At 41.1% G+C, this 16,594-nt stretch overlaps 1 protein-coding gene across 2 annotated transcripts; it reads right to left on the bottom strand.

Annotated features, from left to right (window-relative positions):
• Positions 1–571: 571 nt before the first annotated feature.
• Positions 572–15,899, bottom strand: pgfb (placental growth factor b). Of its 2 annotated transcripts, XM_015970132.3 has the most exons (8): positions 15,349–15,899; positions 8,201–8,237; positions 5,688–5,884; positions 5,498–5,577; positions 3,387–3,416; positions 3,243–3,305; positions 3,139–3,156; positions 572–3,055 (listed from the first exon to the last, which is right to left on the bottom strand). In XM_015970132.3, exons 1-8 carry the CDS (start codon positions 15,409–15,411, stop codon positions 2,923–2,925), a joined length of 621 nt encoding a protein of 206 aa, XP_015825618.3. In that variant the 5' UTR covers positions 15,412–15,899; the 3' UTR covers positions 572–2,922. The 2 variants fall into 2 exon arrangements, with proteins under 2 accessions (XP_015825618.3, XP_070403326.1); XM_070547225.1 differs by lacking the exons at positions 8,201–8,237; positions 15,349–15,899 and adding an exon at positions 7,151–8,113.
• Between the last annotated feature and the right edge of the window lie 695 nt (positions 15,900–16,594).

Below are 16,594 nucleotides of genomic sequence, written 5' to 3'. Positions count from 1 at the left end.
ACTCCTCAGAGAAGCAACAATATTTAACACTTTGATTGACATTAAAGTGGTTTAATGAAGAAACATAGAGCGAGCAAGCCTGTAAGACCAAAAGGAGGGCTATACATTATTAAGAGTAACCCGAGGAAACGTGATGGGTCCTGCGGTTGTCAAGGAAACGGGTCAACTCAGTTCTTTTGATTCTAGAATGACGGTCGGTGATCGAGAGGCGCTTGTTTTAGCGATGTGTGCGGCCTCTACAGACTTGTCATGCTGGTTTTTAATAAGCTGATAAAAAAAAAAGAAAAGAAAACGAATGCAGAGCTAAGAAACCCATTTGAAACTAGACAGCTTATCTATTTACTTTTGCAGCCACTAAAGTATTTCTTAGTAAACTTTTTAAAATGTGGAATAAATAAGTAAGAAAAAATGGGGGATTTGTATACCTCAGAATCTAAGACACATAAAAATGCTACACTAAATATAACATTTATATACTACAATATAATATAATATAATATAATATAATATAATATAATATCTATTATTTGCAGAAGATTTGTAATAGAATAATCACATGAGCCTAATAATCTAACATTCATGAGAATTTTATTACAAAATAAATATTTAAACGAAATAAAAGCATTAACACAGTCACAAAGTAACTTTTACATTTTCATAGATTTCCTTTTGTTTTATACATGAAAAATACATAAAGCACATCTTTTGTCATATTAAACTCAATCCTTCTTGCCATGGTGGAGTGGTTCCAAGAATAGACAGATGAAGTCACCTGCGGAGTGGGATTGTGCGAGTTCTGTGTCACTGGGATCAACTACACAGAGAAAACTTATATGTATCTTTAAACTTTCTAATCACAAGGCATCATTTTTGCTTGACTAAAGCTTGCTGGAGTTATACATGTTGCATGCTCTGATTTCTAATTTAAATGTTTACTAGAGAGCTCCTCTCAGATGCAGAGGTAAAGCCGCTGATTTCATATATTTGTCTGCATTTTTTTGCTGTTTTTATACTAAATCTTATAGCCTGCCTTAAATCTAATCCTACACTGCTCACAAGAATTAAAGGAACACTTTTTTTATCGGGCCTGGCATGAAATCAGTTAAACCAGTCTGATAATTTCCTGGTTGATTTAAGCAGCTGAGGGCATTGTTACTCACTTTCAGCTGTATTGGTGTTCATGGACTCAACGACAGGTGCACTAAAGTGGCAACAATTACAAAACCCTCAAAACAGGACTGGTTTAACATGTAGAGGTCATTTCAAGTTTCTCCCTCTAGAACTTTTTCTTTTGACTTTCCACTCGTGCTAGTTTTGGCTCTCTACTGGCAGTATGAGGCGATTCCTTAACCCTACAGGTTGTCCAACTTCTCCAGGATGGCACATCCACACGTGCTGCAGCAAGAAGGTTTAATGTGTCTCCCAGCACAATCTCCAGAACATGGAGGAGATTTCAGGAGACTGGCGGTTATTCTCGGAGGGCTGGACAGGGCCGTAGAAGGTCCACAACCCATCAGCAGGACCGATACCTGCTCCTTTGTTGGCTGAGCACCGCTCGTGCCCTACAGAATGACCTCCAGAGGGCCACTGGTGTGAATGTCTCTACCCAAACAATCAGGAACAGACTTCATGAAGATGGCCTGAGGGCCCGACGTCCTGTAGTGGGCCCTGTGCTCACTGCCCAGCACCGTAGAGCTCGACTGGCATTTGCTCAAGAACACCAGAATTGGCAAGTCCGCCACTGGCGCCCTGTACTTTTTACAGACGAGAGCAGGTTCACCCTGAGCACCTGTGATAGACGTGAAAGAGTCTGGAGAAGACAAGGAGAATGTTATGCTGCCTGCAACGTCGTTCAACATGACAGGTTTGGTGGTGGGTCAGTGATGGTCTGGGGAGGCATATCCATGGAGGGACGCACAGACCTCTACTAAATGGTGCTTTGAGTGCCATTAGGTATCGAGATGAAATCATTGAACCCTTTGTCAGACCCTACGCTGATGCAGTAGGTCCTGGTTTTCTCCTAATGCACGACAATGCCCGGCCTCGTGTGGCAAGAGTATGCAGGCAGTACCTGGAGGATGAAGGAATTGAAACAATTGAATGGCCTTCCTGATCCCCTGACTTAAACCCAATAGAACATCTGTGACAATATGTTTCGGTCCATTAGGCGGCACCAGGTTGCTCCTCAGACTGTACAAGAGCTCAGGTATGCCTTCACACAGATCTGGGAGGAAATGCCACAAGACACCATCCGTTGTCTCATTAGGAGCATGCCCCGACATTGTCAAGCATGCACACGAGCTCGTGGGGGCCACACAGACACTGAAAAGCAATTTGAGTTGCAGAAATTAAGTTTTTGAAATAATGGACCAGCCTGCCACATCTTCATTTCACTCCGATTTTAGGGTGTCTACACAATTGAGCCCACTGTAGGCTGATAACTTTTATTTCCATTAAAAGACTTGGCATCCTTTTGTTCCGAAGAAATTGCCCTGTCTTCATTTGTATAGATATCCAACTTCATATTGAGATCTGATGTATGTAATGTGTTTCTTTAAAGCATCCCTTTAATTTCTGTGAGCAGTGTATTTGTAATCATGTCTCCTAAAAAAATAAATCACATTTCTTTGTTGACCATGTTCATCTTTTAACACCAGAGGGAGACATTTCACCATCGCTGTGCATTCAGTCCAACATAAACAGAACAAGTGGGGGGTGTTCTAAATGATGTTTCAGTAATAGATATATATATTTTAAAGTTTACTGCTCTAACAATAAATACAGAATTTCAACAAGTGTAACCTCCTTTAAACACCATTAGAAGTAAACACATGAAAAATAACTGACAGTATAAATGAAAACATCAATCTGTTCCCTTTCTACATTGCATTGGCTCCCAGGGCTGTCCCTTGTGTTAGGCGTTTAACAGAGAGTGTTTCCATCAGTCAAAGCTTGATCCTGTTGAACCTTGTCATCACAAATATCCTGTCCATCTGCAGGACAGCTTGTCGGCATATCAACCCAGCTGTTTGAGTTTCTGGTCGCAAACGCAGTCCTGATAAATAAGTGGAAGAGACTCTTTATGCTGGGCTGGAAATGGTCGGCCATACTGCAACACTAAGTTGCTGCTAAAGTTACCTGCGAGGGATTTGACACCTGCAGCACACAAGTAAATAAAACAAAATATTAATATTCAATGATATTAAATGCATTTTTTTCTTACTCAAGTGAAGTCATTTTACCTGTCACAGTCTTTTGTTTTTTGTCTCTGTTTTCTCTTCCTTCCTTTTCCTCTTTGCCTTTTCCTGCACATTAAACACAATTACCCACAAGCCCTCATTCACTGAAGATGAGCAGAATTTTATAAACGAGTATGAGTTACTTACCTTTCAACTTTCACTAAAGGTTTCCTGACTCTGTGGAGAGAGTTTAAATAAAGTGAATTATTTATGCAGGTTCATCAACTTAACATTAAAATCTGCCTTTATACTTTAAAGTAGACATAGTGTGACTTATTTTCTTATGTTACAATAGCTCTATGGTTGATTTAAAACATGTTCATAAAGGTCTGGGCAAAAAAACCCTCCCACATAAAGACATTTCGGTAGTTTTGTTCTTGACGTTTTCAGTACCCTCCAGAATGAGCCGTTGCAGGATTCTGTTATTTTAAAAACCAAGTTCACTCATTTTTTCAACACATTTTCAGTGTTCTCAAATAATGGATTATATTTATATAGCACTTTTCTAGACACTTAAAGCGCTTTCCATTATTCATGGACTCACACATTCACACACTGCTAGTGATGATTAGCTACGATGTAGCCACTGACAGAGGCAAGGCTTCCAGTTTGCGCCAACAGCACCTCTGACCACCACCAACACAGGCAAGTGGTATAAATTAAATTGAGTCAATCTCTGTGGAAAAAAGCTCCCTGTTTCAGGAATTAGAAGTCAGTCAGAGGATTGGGAAGCAGAAAACGGCAAGATTTGCCCAACTCATTATTATTTCTTGATATTTGGACATCTTGTCTCTGATTGGCTAACAGCAACACAACTCTACAACTGACTCTGTTTCCTTAGCAACATTGATGTTTTATCTCTACAAGAAACTGTAACCTGAAAGAGTTCTGCCATGTTGTGGAGTTGCTAATGCTAACAGTTAGCTTCTACTAGCTTAGATGTGCTCTGCTTTCTTCTGGACACTAACTCAACAACAGCCTTCCATGTCATGAACCAAGATGGGTGAGTCCATGAATGCTAATTTACAGTGTGACATAGATCTGTGTGGCTTTTGGGCTCGACACACAGGAGGCGACATCGCCTCTCCTCCATTCATTTTCAATGAGACTTGCGCGACAAAGCGATAATCGCGGGTCTCTCTCCTACTAAGAGAAACGCGAAAAACGTGCGTGTGAAATTTTGCGCTCGTGCACATGTCGTGCACGGACAACCCAGCGACACGATCCCAGAAAGTTGAAACATTTTCAACTTTTCATCGCTGTCGCTCGGATGTGGACCAATCAACGGAGGTTTCATTCACTGACCAATGAGCGGACAGGATGCTCCGTACATCTCCGAGCAAACATGGAGGAGAAGTTGATTATTATTATGCTTTATATAGTAAAATCAGAAGTAAGATTTCACATAACTCTAGCAGCACCTTGTGAAACATCATATCTGCCGCTTTATTAACTCTGAACCGCTTAAATAACCTTAATTCCCTCCAACCTGACACAACCAAACAAAACAACGGAAGTTTCAATTTCGCCATGGAACAGAATGCGTAGACGGTTTTGCCGCTGGCCGCTACCGCGGGTCGCCTCCCGTGTGTCAGGTAATAAAAGCGACAGCAACGAATTTCGCTGATTGTGGTCGTTTGTCGCCTCCCGTGTGTCGAGCCCATTTTTCTGACCAGAGTGTGTCCCTGCCTTTTTTCTATCAGCGGCCATAATGCAGGAAATAGGGGCGGAAAACAATTTTCATGTTCATCCTGCTTGTGAAACTCAGATTGACTGATGGTACTTCAAAAATAACAAATAAAAAGCAGTTTCTCAGTGATATTGCTTTTCAGGAAAACAAACTGGAGCTGGCCACGCCCACCCATCTGCCACCCAGACTGCTATAAGCTGAGAAGCTCTGATATCTGGGAAGGGCTCAGCAATTGCTCCTTAACCAGCAGCAGCTCTCTCTTGCACGTGTGAGTTGATTCTATTCTTTGTTTCCCGTTTGTGATGTCACAAACAAGGACTTTTTGAAATGTCTTATTTTTGGCATTTTTTTCATCTGTTTATAGAGGCAGTTGAGACCCATGTGTCAGCACAAAAAGATTTTGGGCCTAAGAGTGTTTTGTGAAGGGCCGCTGCTTAGTGGAGGATGCAGGTCATTGTTTATTTAGACAGGAGGGAGAAAATCAATGACTTATGTCAATTGTCTCATATTAAGAAACAAAGAATATCTTCAGAAATTATGGCTTGAAAGGGTGTTGTTGTTTTCTTACCTACATTCACATGTCAGGTGTTCCACAAATGTCATCTCAACATATTCTTGACCTGGCTTTGATGGTCTGATTTTCAACAGCTGAAGAACAACATTTATTTAGACTCATCAAAGGAAGTCATCGCATCACAAACACTAAATGATTATTATATTAAGTAGTTGCTCGATTGACAATAAATCTACTTTCCTACCTGCATGGTGACATTTGTAGTCTGAGTTGGATGGCACTCTAATTTCTCATCCCCGCAGCAGCCGGCACACCTGACCAGAGGCACGCAAGACGGGCTGTAGATGTGCTCCACTTCCGTCGGGTACTCCTGCACAACCTCAACCAGCTTCTCAATGGTTCGGCAGAAGCTGCGACCCCACACCTCTTGGAACATTAGCACTGTGAATGTCAATAAAGGATGATTAGCACCTTTGGAGCTGCGGACATGCAAGCAGAAGCTATAATTAATATTTACGTGGATGGTACAACATGCATTTGAAAATTTCTGTTTATTTGGTGATGCAACGGCGTTCACAAAGAGGAAAAACACAAGACCTTAAAATATGATAACGACAAGCCTAATTGGTGTGTACAGAAACCTGAAACCAGTTGCTTTATGCCAGTGTGTATCCTGTTTTGCTTTTGCAGAAAAAACATTTGTTTAATGTGCAGTACACTTTCCTGTGGGAGTACATGTGTGAAAGTGTCCCAGTTGCTGTGGGGGAAGAACAGGGACGACTATAGCCAAACACAGAAGGAAGAGAAAACAAACATGGCCATGAACAGAGCCCTGCTGGAACTAGAGCTGAGCTGCCCCGCAGGCACCTCTGGGACTGCAGTGACCTCCAGAGGTCACCAACTGGAGCCTAACACTACAACAGCTGTTTATAAAAGCGGACAGGCTGGGAGGAGACGCTCGGAGATGAGGCCATGAACTGTAATCTTGTACAATGCAAAGGGACAGTTCACCACTCCTCCACTTGATTGTAATTCTTCTCCTTATCCAGACTCATCCGCTGCATGTTTGGCTGGAAAAAGTCTTTAATGTTTGATTTGTTTTTTAAGTTGGCAGCATTAATTTACAGGGATGCAAGGGAACATGGTCAACAGTTGTGTAATTCTTTCTCGTTCATGCATGTCCCGCTACCCTCCAAAATCAGGTCAAACTCGCTAATTGAAAGCCAAGATTCCTGTGCTTGGTCATTTGTTTCTCAACAGTGCATGGCTAAAAGTTTTAAGGGACAGACCAGTTAAACTGTGAAAAAATTCAAGAAAGTCCTCAATAATAAATGAAATGTTGAATTTACCTAACCGAGTTATGTTAACTGGTTCCACTCAATAGTTGCTTAAATATAAAGAGTAATATACAATATTATATGCCATCTTCAAAGCAAACCCATGGGTTTAGTAACACTAGTTGACATAACTTAGTTAAAGGTGCAATAAGTAAAAATTACATCCTGGGTCAAATTTGGGGACTGCAGTCCATGTATCAAGACAAACAAGTCATACACAGAAAGTTAATTAGTAAATAAATACATTTCACTGTAATACTGAGTTGTTGGTAATTGAAGAAAGTAGCTTGAGATATTTTTAAAGCTGACTATTTGCTTCTAATTTACCGTAAGCATTGTTAGCTCAGTGTTAGCCTCTAGCCTTCTTTACCCGATATTAGAGCTTCTTAGGGGTTCAAGAAATAACTTCTGGGCCACTCCTTTTACTGGCTTCCATTCTTTTCACAACACTGCAGATTTTTGTTGGCTGATGTCGAATTACAGTTGCAGACGAAGCAGCATTTGCCAGTGCAGACTTGGAAACCCTGTGAACTCACATATGATTTGCTATTGGCTCTGGAACCTGGAAGTACAGAAGCGGGACAGATTGTGAAAAATGACTACAGCCTAGTTCAAATACCCCCGCTTCAGTGCAGATTCTGCAATGTGCACTGGGAGACATTGCACGTAAGGCATTGAGTGCATAGTAAACAAACATGCAAACAATTGCCTAATTGGGACAGTGAGCATTGCATCATCAACTGCAACATCCTAAATGGGGATGCAGGTTGCTGTTTGAGCCAACTTCCTGCTTGAAATTATATTAAAGCTGATTGATATTAGAAAAAGTAACTAAATCACTGGCATTTTGCGTCTAAAAATAAAATCTGGTTTTATTTGTTAACAATATTTTTCTCCAGACATGTAAAACATCTTTCCAACAGAGAAACATTTGACTGTAATTAGGCCCTATACATATGGAGATTGCACAATTCATTCATTAAACTTTAACATACATATTTTTGGAAAGGGCATTGCAGCCATTTCTGCATCTTCTCAAAATTCCTACACAGCAATGGATTGTGAGTAGCACCCTTCACCAAAGTCCGCACAGATGCAAGCTTTGACAAAGTGTGCATAGAGGATGCTAAAGAGGCGGGGCCAAGGTCCACACTTGAGAATTGGAACACCTCATGCACTCGCACCACTGGACAGGCATGAAGGATGCAAGTGTGGATGTGCGAGTGTTGGGACAGGGCCTACGTCCTTCTTCATGCCTCTTAAAGGAGAAGAACTGGCAACCACTCAGCCAGCTGAGAAGGAAATCTGATTCAACCTTCCATCCAACTTGAATGAGACATTAGACTATTTTAAGATGAAGTCAATTCAACTTTTTAGTGTAACGGCACTTTTAGAAATAAAAGCAATCTAACATTCTTACCTTCACTTGTGCTGTTTGTTCTTGACACAGGCACGTTCTGCAAAACAAAACAAATATTTCCATAATATTAATAACTGGAAATAAATCACGCTCACTTTCAAACTGTGAGGTCTTTGAGGGAATTTGCCCATTTTTGCCCTCTGTTGGTGACAGCTAGAACTGCAAGTCACCAAAGAAACCAGTGACATTTCTTTATCTCCCCCATAGTGGAGAAATCTTTTTGACAAGCAGCATTACTGACATAAATCTCACATTCTTCTGTTTAGGCTCAAAAACCTGCTTCCTGTAGCGTAAGATTCAGCTCTATATTTATTTTCCCATTGATGGTCTCCCCCTCCATCCTGAGTTTTTCCCAGCATCCCACGATAAACAGAGTGAATTTCTCATTCGCTTGGGAAAACACAAAACCTCTGTGTGACTCCATCTCAGGAAGGGAAATCTAGGTTTGATAAAATACCCTCCGGCAGAAATGCACAGACAGGCAGCAGACAACCTGCTTCCTCAATCCCTCTTCTTCACTGGAACGAGAAACACAAAGCTGATCAAATTTACTGTGTAAAACGGCCGGAGCACGCACACTGCCGGTTGGAAGAATGTGTTATGTGATTGCAAATTATGGCTGTAAAAGCTTGTGTTTAACACCATCTGTTCATCATCTATCCTGCTCCTGTTAAGAACCAAAATTAGTTTGAGGGTGAGGATAGTGTCTGTCAGTGCGTTGTTCTTTCCTAGAAACGTTCAGAGGAATGTTCAGATTCAGTAACAAAGAATCTTAACTTAATTTATTTCAAATTTATCTGAATCTGACACAGTCTGTCACTTTTATTAAGTTCCTTCCTGTCTCGGGGGAATTTTTGAGGGATCTCCCTGCCTCCCGTCATCTGGCCAACACGTCCAGCTGTTCCTCCAGCAGCAGCCTGGTTCTGTAGGGTTGCATTCACTCAACTGTGTCTGCTGCACAAAAACACAGCGGGACGTGAGCTCCACTTGCAGAATACTTTTAAAAGCACAGCATGGGAAAAGCACAGTTCACTCTAAAGCTATTGTTAAATGTCACTTTCTCTGCATGGAGGATTATTATTCTATTTTCAATAGCAGCATTGGAATAAAACAAGAGCTGCTCACTTTTACCCCATTTAAGGGGCTTCTTCACATCACAAGAACATTTTGGCTCTGGCCTCTCTGAGTTAAGCGTCAACATCACAAGAAAACATCTTTGGGGTGAAGAGGAGAGGAGGGATTTACCCAGAAGAAACTGCTTTAATGATTCTCATGTACCCATCCTCTCCTCCTGCTTTTATCGGATTGATGAACGGTGACTAGAGCTGGTTTCGCTCTGGTGGAAAGGGGAGTGTTTTATATCATTAAATTATGAATGCTCTTGACTTACAAATCCCACCAGAAGCATCCGTTTCTGAGCTCGCTGTTGTATTTCTCCTCACTTTGTTCCCTAATGAGCATTTTTTAGAGTTCCCTTTGTGCTGAACCTTGTTCCGTGTCACTCTCATTTATTGTTTTCTGCTAAGAGTGATTAAGAGCTGCACTAAAATGTCACTTCTGGTTTCTCCACCTTTGTACTCGATGAAGCAACCTTTGTTGTTTGGAAATGATAAAATGCTAACATAACAATCTACTTGGAGGGTGGATTTCCTGCAAAATACTTTAACAACTGTTAAAAGATCTGTTCTATTGTCTCAGAACTTATAACTTTATTGGTTCTGAAGATATGATTTCATTATTTAAGCAAAACTGACATCTAATGATATAAAATCAAATTAAAATTTGGATTAAATACATGGAAACAATTTATTTACATGTTTTACTTTCTAATTTGTATGCAAATTGTTTACTTCCTGTATTAATGGCTTGAAACAGTATTTTTTAAATAAAAACAAACATTTTTGCAGTAATTTCCACAAATTCAGCTTAAATACAGTGACATGCAACTTTCCTTTGCAGATGCATCATTTTTTCACAATTCCAAATGAAATTAGATGAATTTGCAGAGTAAGAGTCGATTAAGCAGCAGTTTAAGAAGACATTATTTGACATAATTTATTGTTAAAGTCATCAGAAAAGTCAGCGCCAAACTCCTGGACCCTAGGTCAGATAAGAAGGTGTGCCGAGTCCCTCAGCTCCTGCCGTTGGGCCGCAGAGAGCTCAAGCATCATTATTCCACAGTCCCACACAGCTGAACAGCGTCATCTTTAACCTCAATGCTTCCTCCGTCTGTCAGAGGAAGAGCAGCATGCGTAGGGAGTGAAACTCAAAATGATCCAGCTGAAAAGGGTGGGGTCAAATGGTGCAGAACATGCCAAAATGTGCCTTTTTCAAGAGAAACGACTAAATCAACTGCAGAGTAATTTTAGGATGAACAGCTTTGTCCTTTCCTCCTGATTACAAAACAGTGACAGGATGAGGCTTTCAGGTACATTTAGGGACATCTCATTCCTCCTGACTCCAATTATGAAACTGAGAACATGGATTAACGGTGCAGTGATGTGATGCAGGCTTGTGGTTTCCTCTCATTTTAAAAGATGCACAAAGGTGGTGAAGATAATGTTTTCTGCAAGACCACACAAAGAAAAATGCACCAAAGCAGAACAAGTGAATACAAATAAAAGGCTGCTTGTCAGGCGAGAAGCCGTTTCCATCCAAACCTGACATTCATCATGATCTTAGCATTAGCTCTGAGGACTCTCGTGGGGCTCAAAGGTCACGGTATCAATTCTCCACCTCTACAAAAGAAAACCCAGGTCTTGTTTAGTATACACAAAGCAGGTGAACCTCAAACGACACCAGCGCCGTCACACGACTGACAGACTCCAGCTGGGTCTCCAGGGTGGTCAGGTCAGGACGTGTGATCATGCACCGCTTTTACAACACCAGCACACTCCTGAGAAACATATGGTGAACGTGCCGAGACTTTCTGTCAGACGGTCCAAAAGAATCAAGCTTTTATAATCCAGAGCTGCTCAGTTTCATCAATTCAAGAGTTTTAATAACCATTTGTTCATCTTTAAGGGTGAGTTCGGTTACATTAGCGTGCTTTCTCCGGTTTTTCTAAAGACAAACAAACATTAAAACAGGGTCAAAAAACAGAGGGCGGAGCTAAACATCCATGTAAATTTCTATTTAGATAAACACAACTTCCTGAGTGTAAAGTCCATTAATGAAGGCACAATGTCTCCCCAAAGATATGGACACAAACACACACAACCACTGCGCAAACATACACACACAAACAAACACACACACAAAACGCAGGTCTTGAGATAAGGCTGACCGGTGGTAATTGTGGTCTCTATTACAGTAAATGTTGTTCTGTAAACCACAGTAAATTACATCCAGATGAGAGATTAAAGCTGCTGAGTAGACGGCTGCCCCGAGCACCGCCACTCCTCTTCCTCCTCTTCCTCAGCAGAAGGAAAGAGAAATCCATATTTCCTGATTACAACTCTCCCCTGAGCCGGAAGATTCCAGCGGGAGAGAAGTACCACAGACCGCCTTATAACTCAGCAGGTCGGTGCCACGGCACGGTCTCATGCACAGGCGTCTGATCCAAAGAGATGTGCAAATACGCACATAAGAGACGTGAGGGTTTAACTTTGATCATGAAATTATAAAACACACGGAGCTGTGATGTAATTCAGACTGGGGTCAAACAGACGGGCTAAACGTGACCATGTGTGAAAGAAAACTGCATGCAAACACAGACATGCGTGTGCAACAGATGGTCAAAATCAAGTATTGTTTTGCCTCTGATGATGGCGTCAAGGAAGCACCTGTGTAACGTCACATCCTCACGCATAAAAGACCTGCAAGAGGGCCTGTCTCTCTCTCTCTCTCTCTCTCTCTCTCTCTCTCTCTCTCTCTCTCTCTCTCGTTAGGCGACGGAAAGAGGCTTTACTGATTAACAAATGTGTCTTAAATCAAATGCAGTCAAGTGATTTCTGATTTTTAAATTCAAAAAATGATTTTAAAAACGGTTATGAAAAACTGAAGGAAGCGGTGTCACGAGAGCTTCCTATGACTCAAGGAAAGCTGTTAAGTGTTTAGGAAGCAACAGGTTTATTTGGGGAAAAACTCTTTGTGTTTGCAGAGCAGAACACCGGCAGGATCTGATTTTTACTGTGGTTTCAACGCAGGTGTTCAAATAACACGGCCCATTGTTCAGATATCGGCAACCCAGGTGCTTCCATCCTCAGTCAGAAGATGTGTTACTGTTCGTAATAATTCGGCCCTGACACCTTCAACAGAACAAGTAAAAAAAACTGAATCCCCACTATTAAAAGAGCTGGGAATCAGGATTACATTGTAGGTGTACTCAGTATTTGTTAATTATGGATCTGGGAGTTAAAGACGTTGCCTACATCCCGTCAAACTCAGAACATCAGATGTTATAATTTACCATTGCAGCCTAAGTAGCCTACTGGCTTTTGTTTAAGAGTTTAAGTGCATGATTGTACTTAACCCCTTGTAGACTATTGCCATAAACGTGCAAGCCAAAAGTGAAGAAAACAAGGAAGTGACAAAAGTTGCAGTTCCCCTCTCATCCACTAGAGGCTGGTTCCAGAAAGAAGCAAGCTCCCATTGATCCCCATGTAAAAATGACAACTTCGCATTAGAAATAAACACATTTACAACCTGGTACAAAAAACATTTTAGGTTTAATAGGTCAAGTTTACTGTCAAGACAACTCTCAGGCAAGTGAAGTTTCTGGTAATCATCTGTTTAGATGTAATTAAAGCTTGAAATGATTAATTATTAGGGGCGTGTCCTTTTGACTGACGTGTCAGATGCACTGTCAGTGCTAGCACTAGCGGCTAACCCCCTGCTTGCTCTAGCATTTGCCACAGCCTAACGTTAAAAGTGTTTAACGGTTTAGTGGTTTTCTGGCTGAAAGCGCCTGCTAACCTTTGTTAGCTCAGTTAGCTTGTAGCTACATCGGCTCCGAGTGATGGGTATCACTCATCTGCCTCCACCTTCACAGGCCTGCTCTCAGAAACTTACTTATGAAAGATTACCTCCTACTTTATATCATAGAGCAGTATCAGATAGTCGGATTTAATCATTTTTGAAGTAACTTCAACATTTTTAAACTATAAGCAAATGTGTGTGTGTGTGTGTGTGTGTTTTAGTTAATGCATAAAACTCTTGAAGCTTTATTAATTATCCACTTTGTTTTCTTAATCATCAAAGGAAAACTTCAATAATTTTTCTAATCATTTCATCACAATCCCCCCCATAGACTGATCATTTAGATGTGGTAATTTATATAGATGTTTATACAGATGTTTCAATTTACAGATGCTCTCTAAACACCTCACACATGGATGACATGTCAAACATGTATACCAAAAACGGCAACAAATGACACATATTAAACATTAATTTTTAATCTCAATTTTAAAAGGCTAATTAATATTTTAATCCATCAATAATTCTAATTTTAAAGTGGACTACCTTTCATTTTCTGCAAAACAATGTCACTTACACACACACACACACACACACACACACACACACACACACACACACACACACACACACACACACATGAACTTTGCTGTAACAAAATCATGAAACAGTTGGCGTAATTCCAACCTCTCCTTCCCTTGGCTGCTCCATAGTGAACAAAAGCTGCGGCTCTGGTCATAAGACGCTGATAGAAACTCCAGCTGGAACATTAACAGCTGGAACATTAACAGATAAATCTGTGCCTGATAGTTTAAAAGTGGGACTTTTTTTTTTGAAGAAAAACTTTAAATTTGCAGTTTGATGCTTTCATTTAAGACAGGAGATAATAAATAGTTTATGTCTGAGTGTCTTCATGGATATGTCTGGTTCTTTTTCCTAATATAAAAAGATTTTTCTTCCAGTGAGTACCTTCAGGGTTAAAACCAGACTCCATGTGATCTGATGGATTGGATGTTGAATCTCATAATGTTTACATTTGCCATCAGTCTTTTGGGCAGCAGAGGGTATTTAACCTGCTGCATTTTAGGGGCCCCTGTTTTTATCACTCATGTTTTGACCAAGCAGACTGTGAGCTGATTATGAGGATTAGAGGAAACACGGTGATCCCCCTGCCTCCTGCACCCACTCTCCACTCAGCGACAGCTGCAAAGTGTCCAGTTTGAGAAACTAGCGGGACACAGAGCTTTTTTTTTTCCAAGTCTGAGTCAGCGTGCAGTACTTCTCTATAAGTGTCTTGCAGAGAAGCAGAGGAGTGCTACTTGATTCAGCAGGCGGCAGCAGTCTGTGAAGTGTGACAGTGACAGTAAATGATTCAGGTCTGAGTTTGTGTTGAACACGAGAGGTATGGGAGACAACCGCCAGAGAAATCAGATCCTGCAGATGGAGAATTAGGTGGCATAAGCCCCACCGTTCAATAAAACATCCTTTTTCAAGTGTTTCTGAGTCATGCCACTGAATGAATCTGTGTGCCAGTTTCAGGTATACCCTGCTCTGGCAGCAGAGAACAGAGGAGCTTTGTACCGAACCTCAGCTGCTTGAGATAAGATGATCAGAATTGAATTTCTTTTAAAGAAATCGACACAAATAATCAACTTTGAGTTTTAATGTCCCATTTTTCTGCAAGAAACACGAACAAAACTGAAACCTTGGGTGTGGATAAACTAACACTTTTAGCAGGATTTGTTAAGATAATGATAACATATATCATTACAAATCTTTACGAGATAGCAGTGGGGTTCAGATCTGTGTGTGTGTGTGTGTGTGGGGGGGGGGGGGGTGACTAGAAGGATGAGAACAATCTGAGCCTGTTAAACGTGGCCTTTGAAGCTTGCGGCTGTAATTATGAGCTTGGTGCGCCTCTTCAAATATAACAGTGAGTCACTTTGGATCATGTGATGCAGAAGCACAGTGATGCAGTTTGTCACGTTTCAGCTTATGAATGAACTGAGCCGGAAGCGGGAATGAAGGTATCAAAACACAATAAATGATGGTTATCACTGGATTCTGATTACTCAGCTGTTCTTCTGTGAGAGGCCAGAGCGCAGCCACATCAATACTGAACTGACTGTTTGAAATTAACTAAAGAAAATGTGGAAAAATTCAAGATGCAAACAAACAAGCAACAAAACAACTTTGCATTGAGTTTCAGTGAGCGTGAAACCGCATACCTGCACAGGTGAGAGGAGCAGATAGATGGCGACGGCAGTCTGGATGACATAACTGGCTTTCATTTCGTGGTTTCTGTGTGCTGAGAAATGATGGCTTTTAAACAAACCCAGGAGGGGAAAAACAAATCCGACTAAAATTCCCAAAGGTAGTTCAGATCACTCAGGAGAGTAAAAAAAGAAGCTGATTGGGAATTCCCAAGTCATTTGCTCCCTGTTTGGTGGGAGTGAGAGGAGTCACGTAGCTCCGCAGCCGACTGTAACCTGATGAAGATTGTGCTTAGTAATGAAAAAGGCCCCTGAGGCAGGGCACAAGTGAAGAAAAGAAAACGTCCAAACTGCAAAAAGCGTATATTAATTATCAACTCAGGCAAGATGTCAGAATATGTAAAAGAATTCACTCTTCCTGACTTAAAAAGTTGCTGTTAAAAAAAACTGGTTGATCACTGGGGAAAAAGAAATAAAAAGTTCAATTCAAAATCTTTAAAAATCAGAAAGAGCATGCATGAAGTTTGCACGGAGAGTTCCCAGTCCGGCTCTGAGCTCCAGTCAGACTCTAATTGCCCCACACCACCTTTTTCACTCGCTGGCCATTAAAATCTCCTCCCCTTCTATCTTCCTCTCTCTGTCCTCACCAAAAGCCCTCCAAGCTGCAGCTTATAGTGACAATGCATGCCGCTTTTTACACGCTGCTGCAGCTTCTAGCTCAGATTTCTGAACTGAAGGCAGTTCACGGAGTTGTCAGACAGCTATCTTTGTTGCAGGCTTTAGTGTGCAGAAGTGATTTCCCTTTGTGGTTTTACTGTTTTGTGACATTTGCAGAGCCAAAGAAATCAGATTCCACTGCTGTTGACACACAGAGTCGCTCTTCAGGCTTCTTTTTTTTTTGCTCCTGTGTTTGCAGAACCAACAGATTCCTTGCAGGCTTCTGTGCATTCCTCCAGCAGCTCTGAAAAGGCTTTTTGCTGTTGAGCAGACACTCTCAAGGGTGTCTCTAAACATCTCCTCCTCCTGCCTCATCACCAGATCTGTAAGAGCATCGGTGAATGCTAACTCATAGTTGCCTCCTCCTAAATTGCACCTCCAGCTTGGCGTTGATGAATGATTGTTGAAAGGTAGAAGAAGCAAATGCTTGAGGGAAACACAATTATTTTATTTTAGCTTTTCACTGCTTTGCTTTTCTGCTTTTGTCTGGATAAAAGAATGTTCTTCAGACTGTCTCAATCATGCCTTCCTGTCTAATTATAAC

Source organism: Nothobranchius furzeri, chromosome 18 (assembly GCF_043380555.1).
Source record: "Nothobranchius furzeri strain GRZ-AD chromosome 18, NfurGRZ-RIMD1, whole genome shotgun sequence".
Classification (NCBI taxonomy): Eukaryota; Metazoa; Chordata; class Actinopteri; order Cyprinodontiformes; family Nothobranchiidae; genus Nothobranchius; species Nothobranchius furzeri.
Note: the sequence above shows the minus strand (reverse complement) of the source record. Positions and strands in the feature narration are given on the sequence as shown.

What these genes read in the sequence shown, in the direction of transcription:
- pgfb (XM_015970132.3), bottom strand. Translation starts at nt 15,411, where the DNA reads ATGAAAGCCAGTTATGTCATCCAGACTGCCGTCGCCATCTATCTGCTC. An exon ending in CTACAAATGTCACCATGCAG is followed by an intron (nt 5,578 to 5,687) that starts GTAGGAAAGTAG and finishes GTTGTTCTTCAG; the next exon opens with CTGTTGAAAATCAGACCATC. An exon ending in CACCTGACATGTGAATGTAG is followed by an intron (nt 3,417 to 5,497) that starts GTAAGAAAACAA and finishes CTCTCTCCACAG; the next exon opens with AGTCAGGAAACCTTTAGTGA.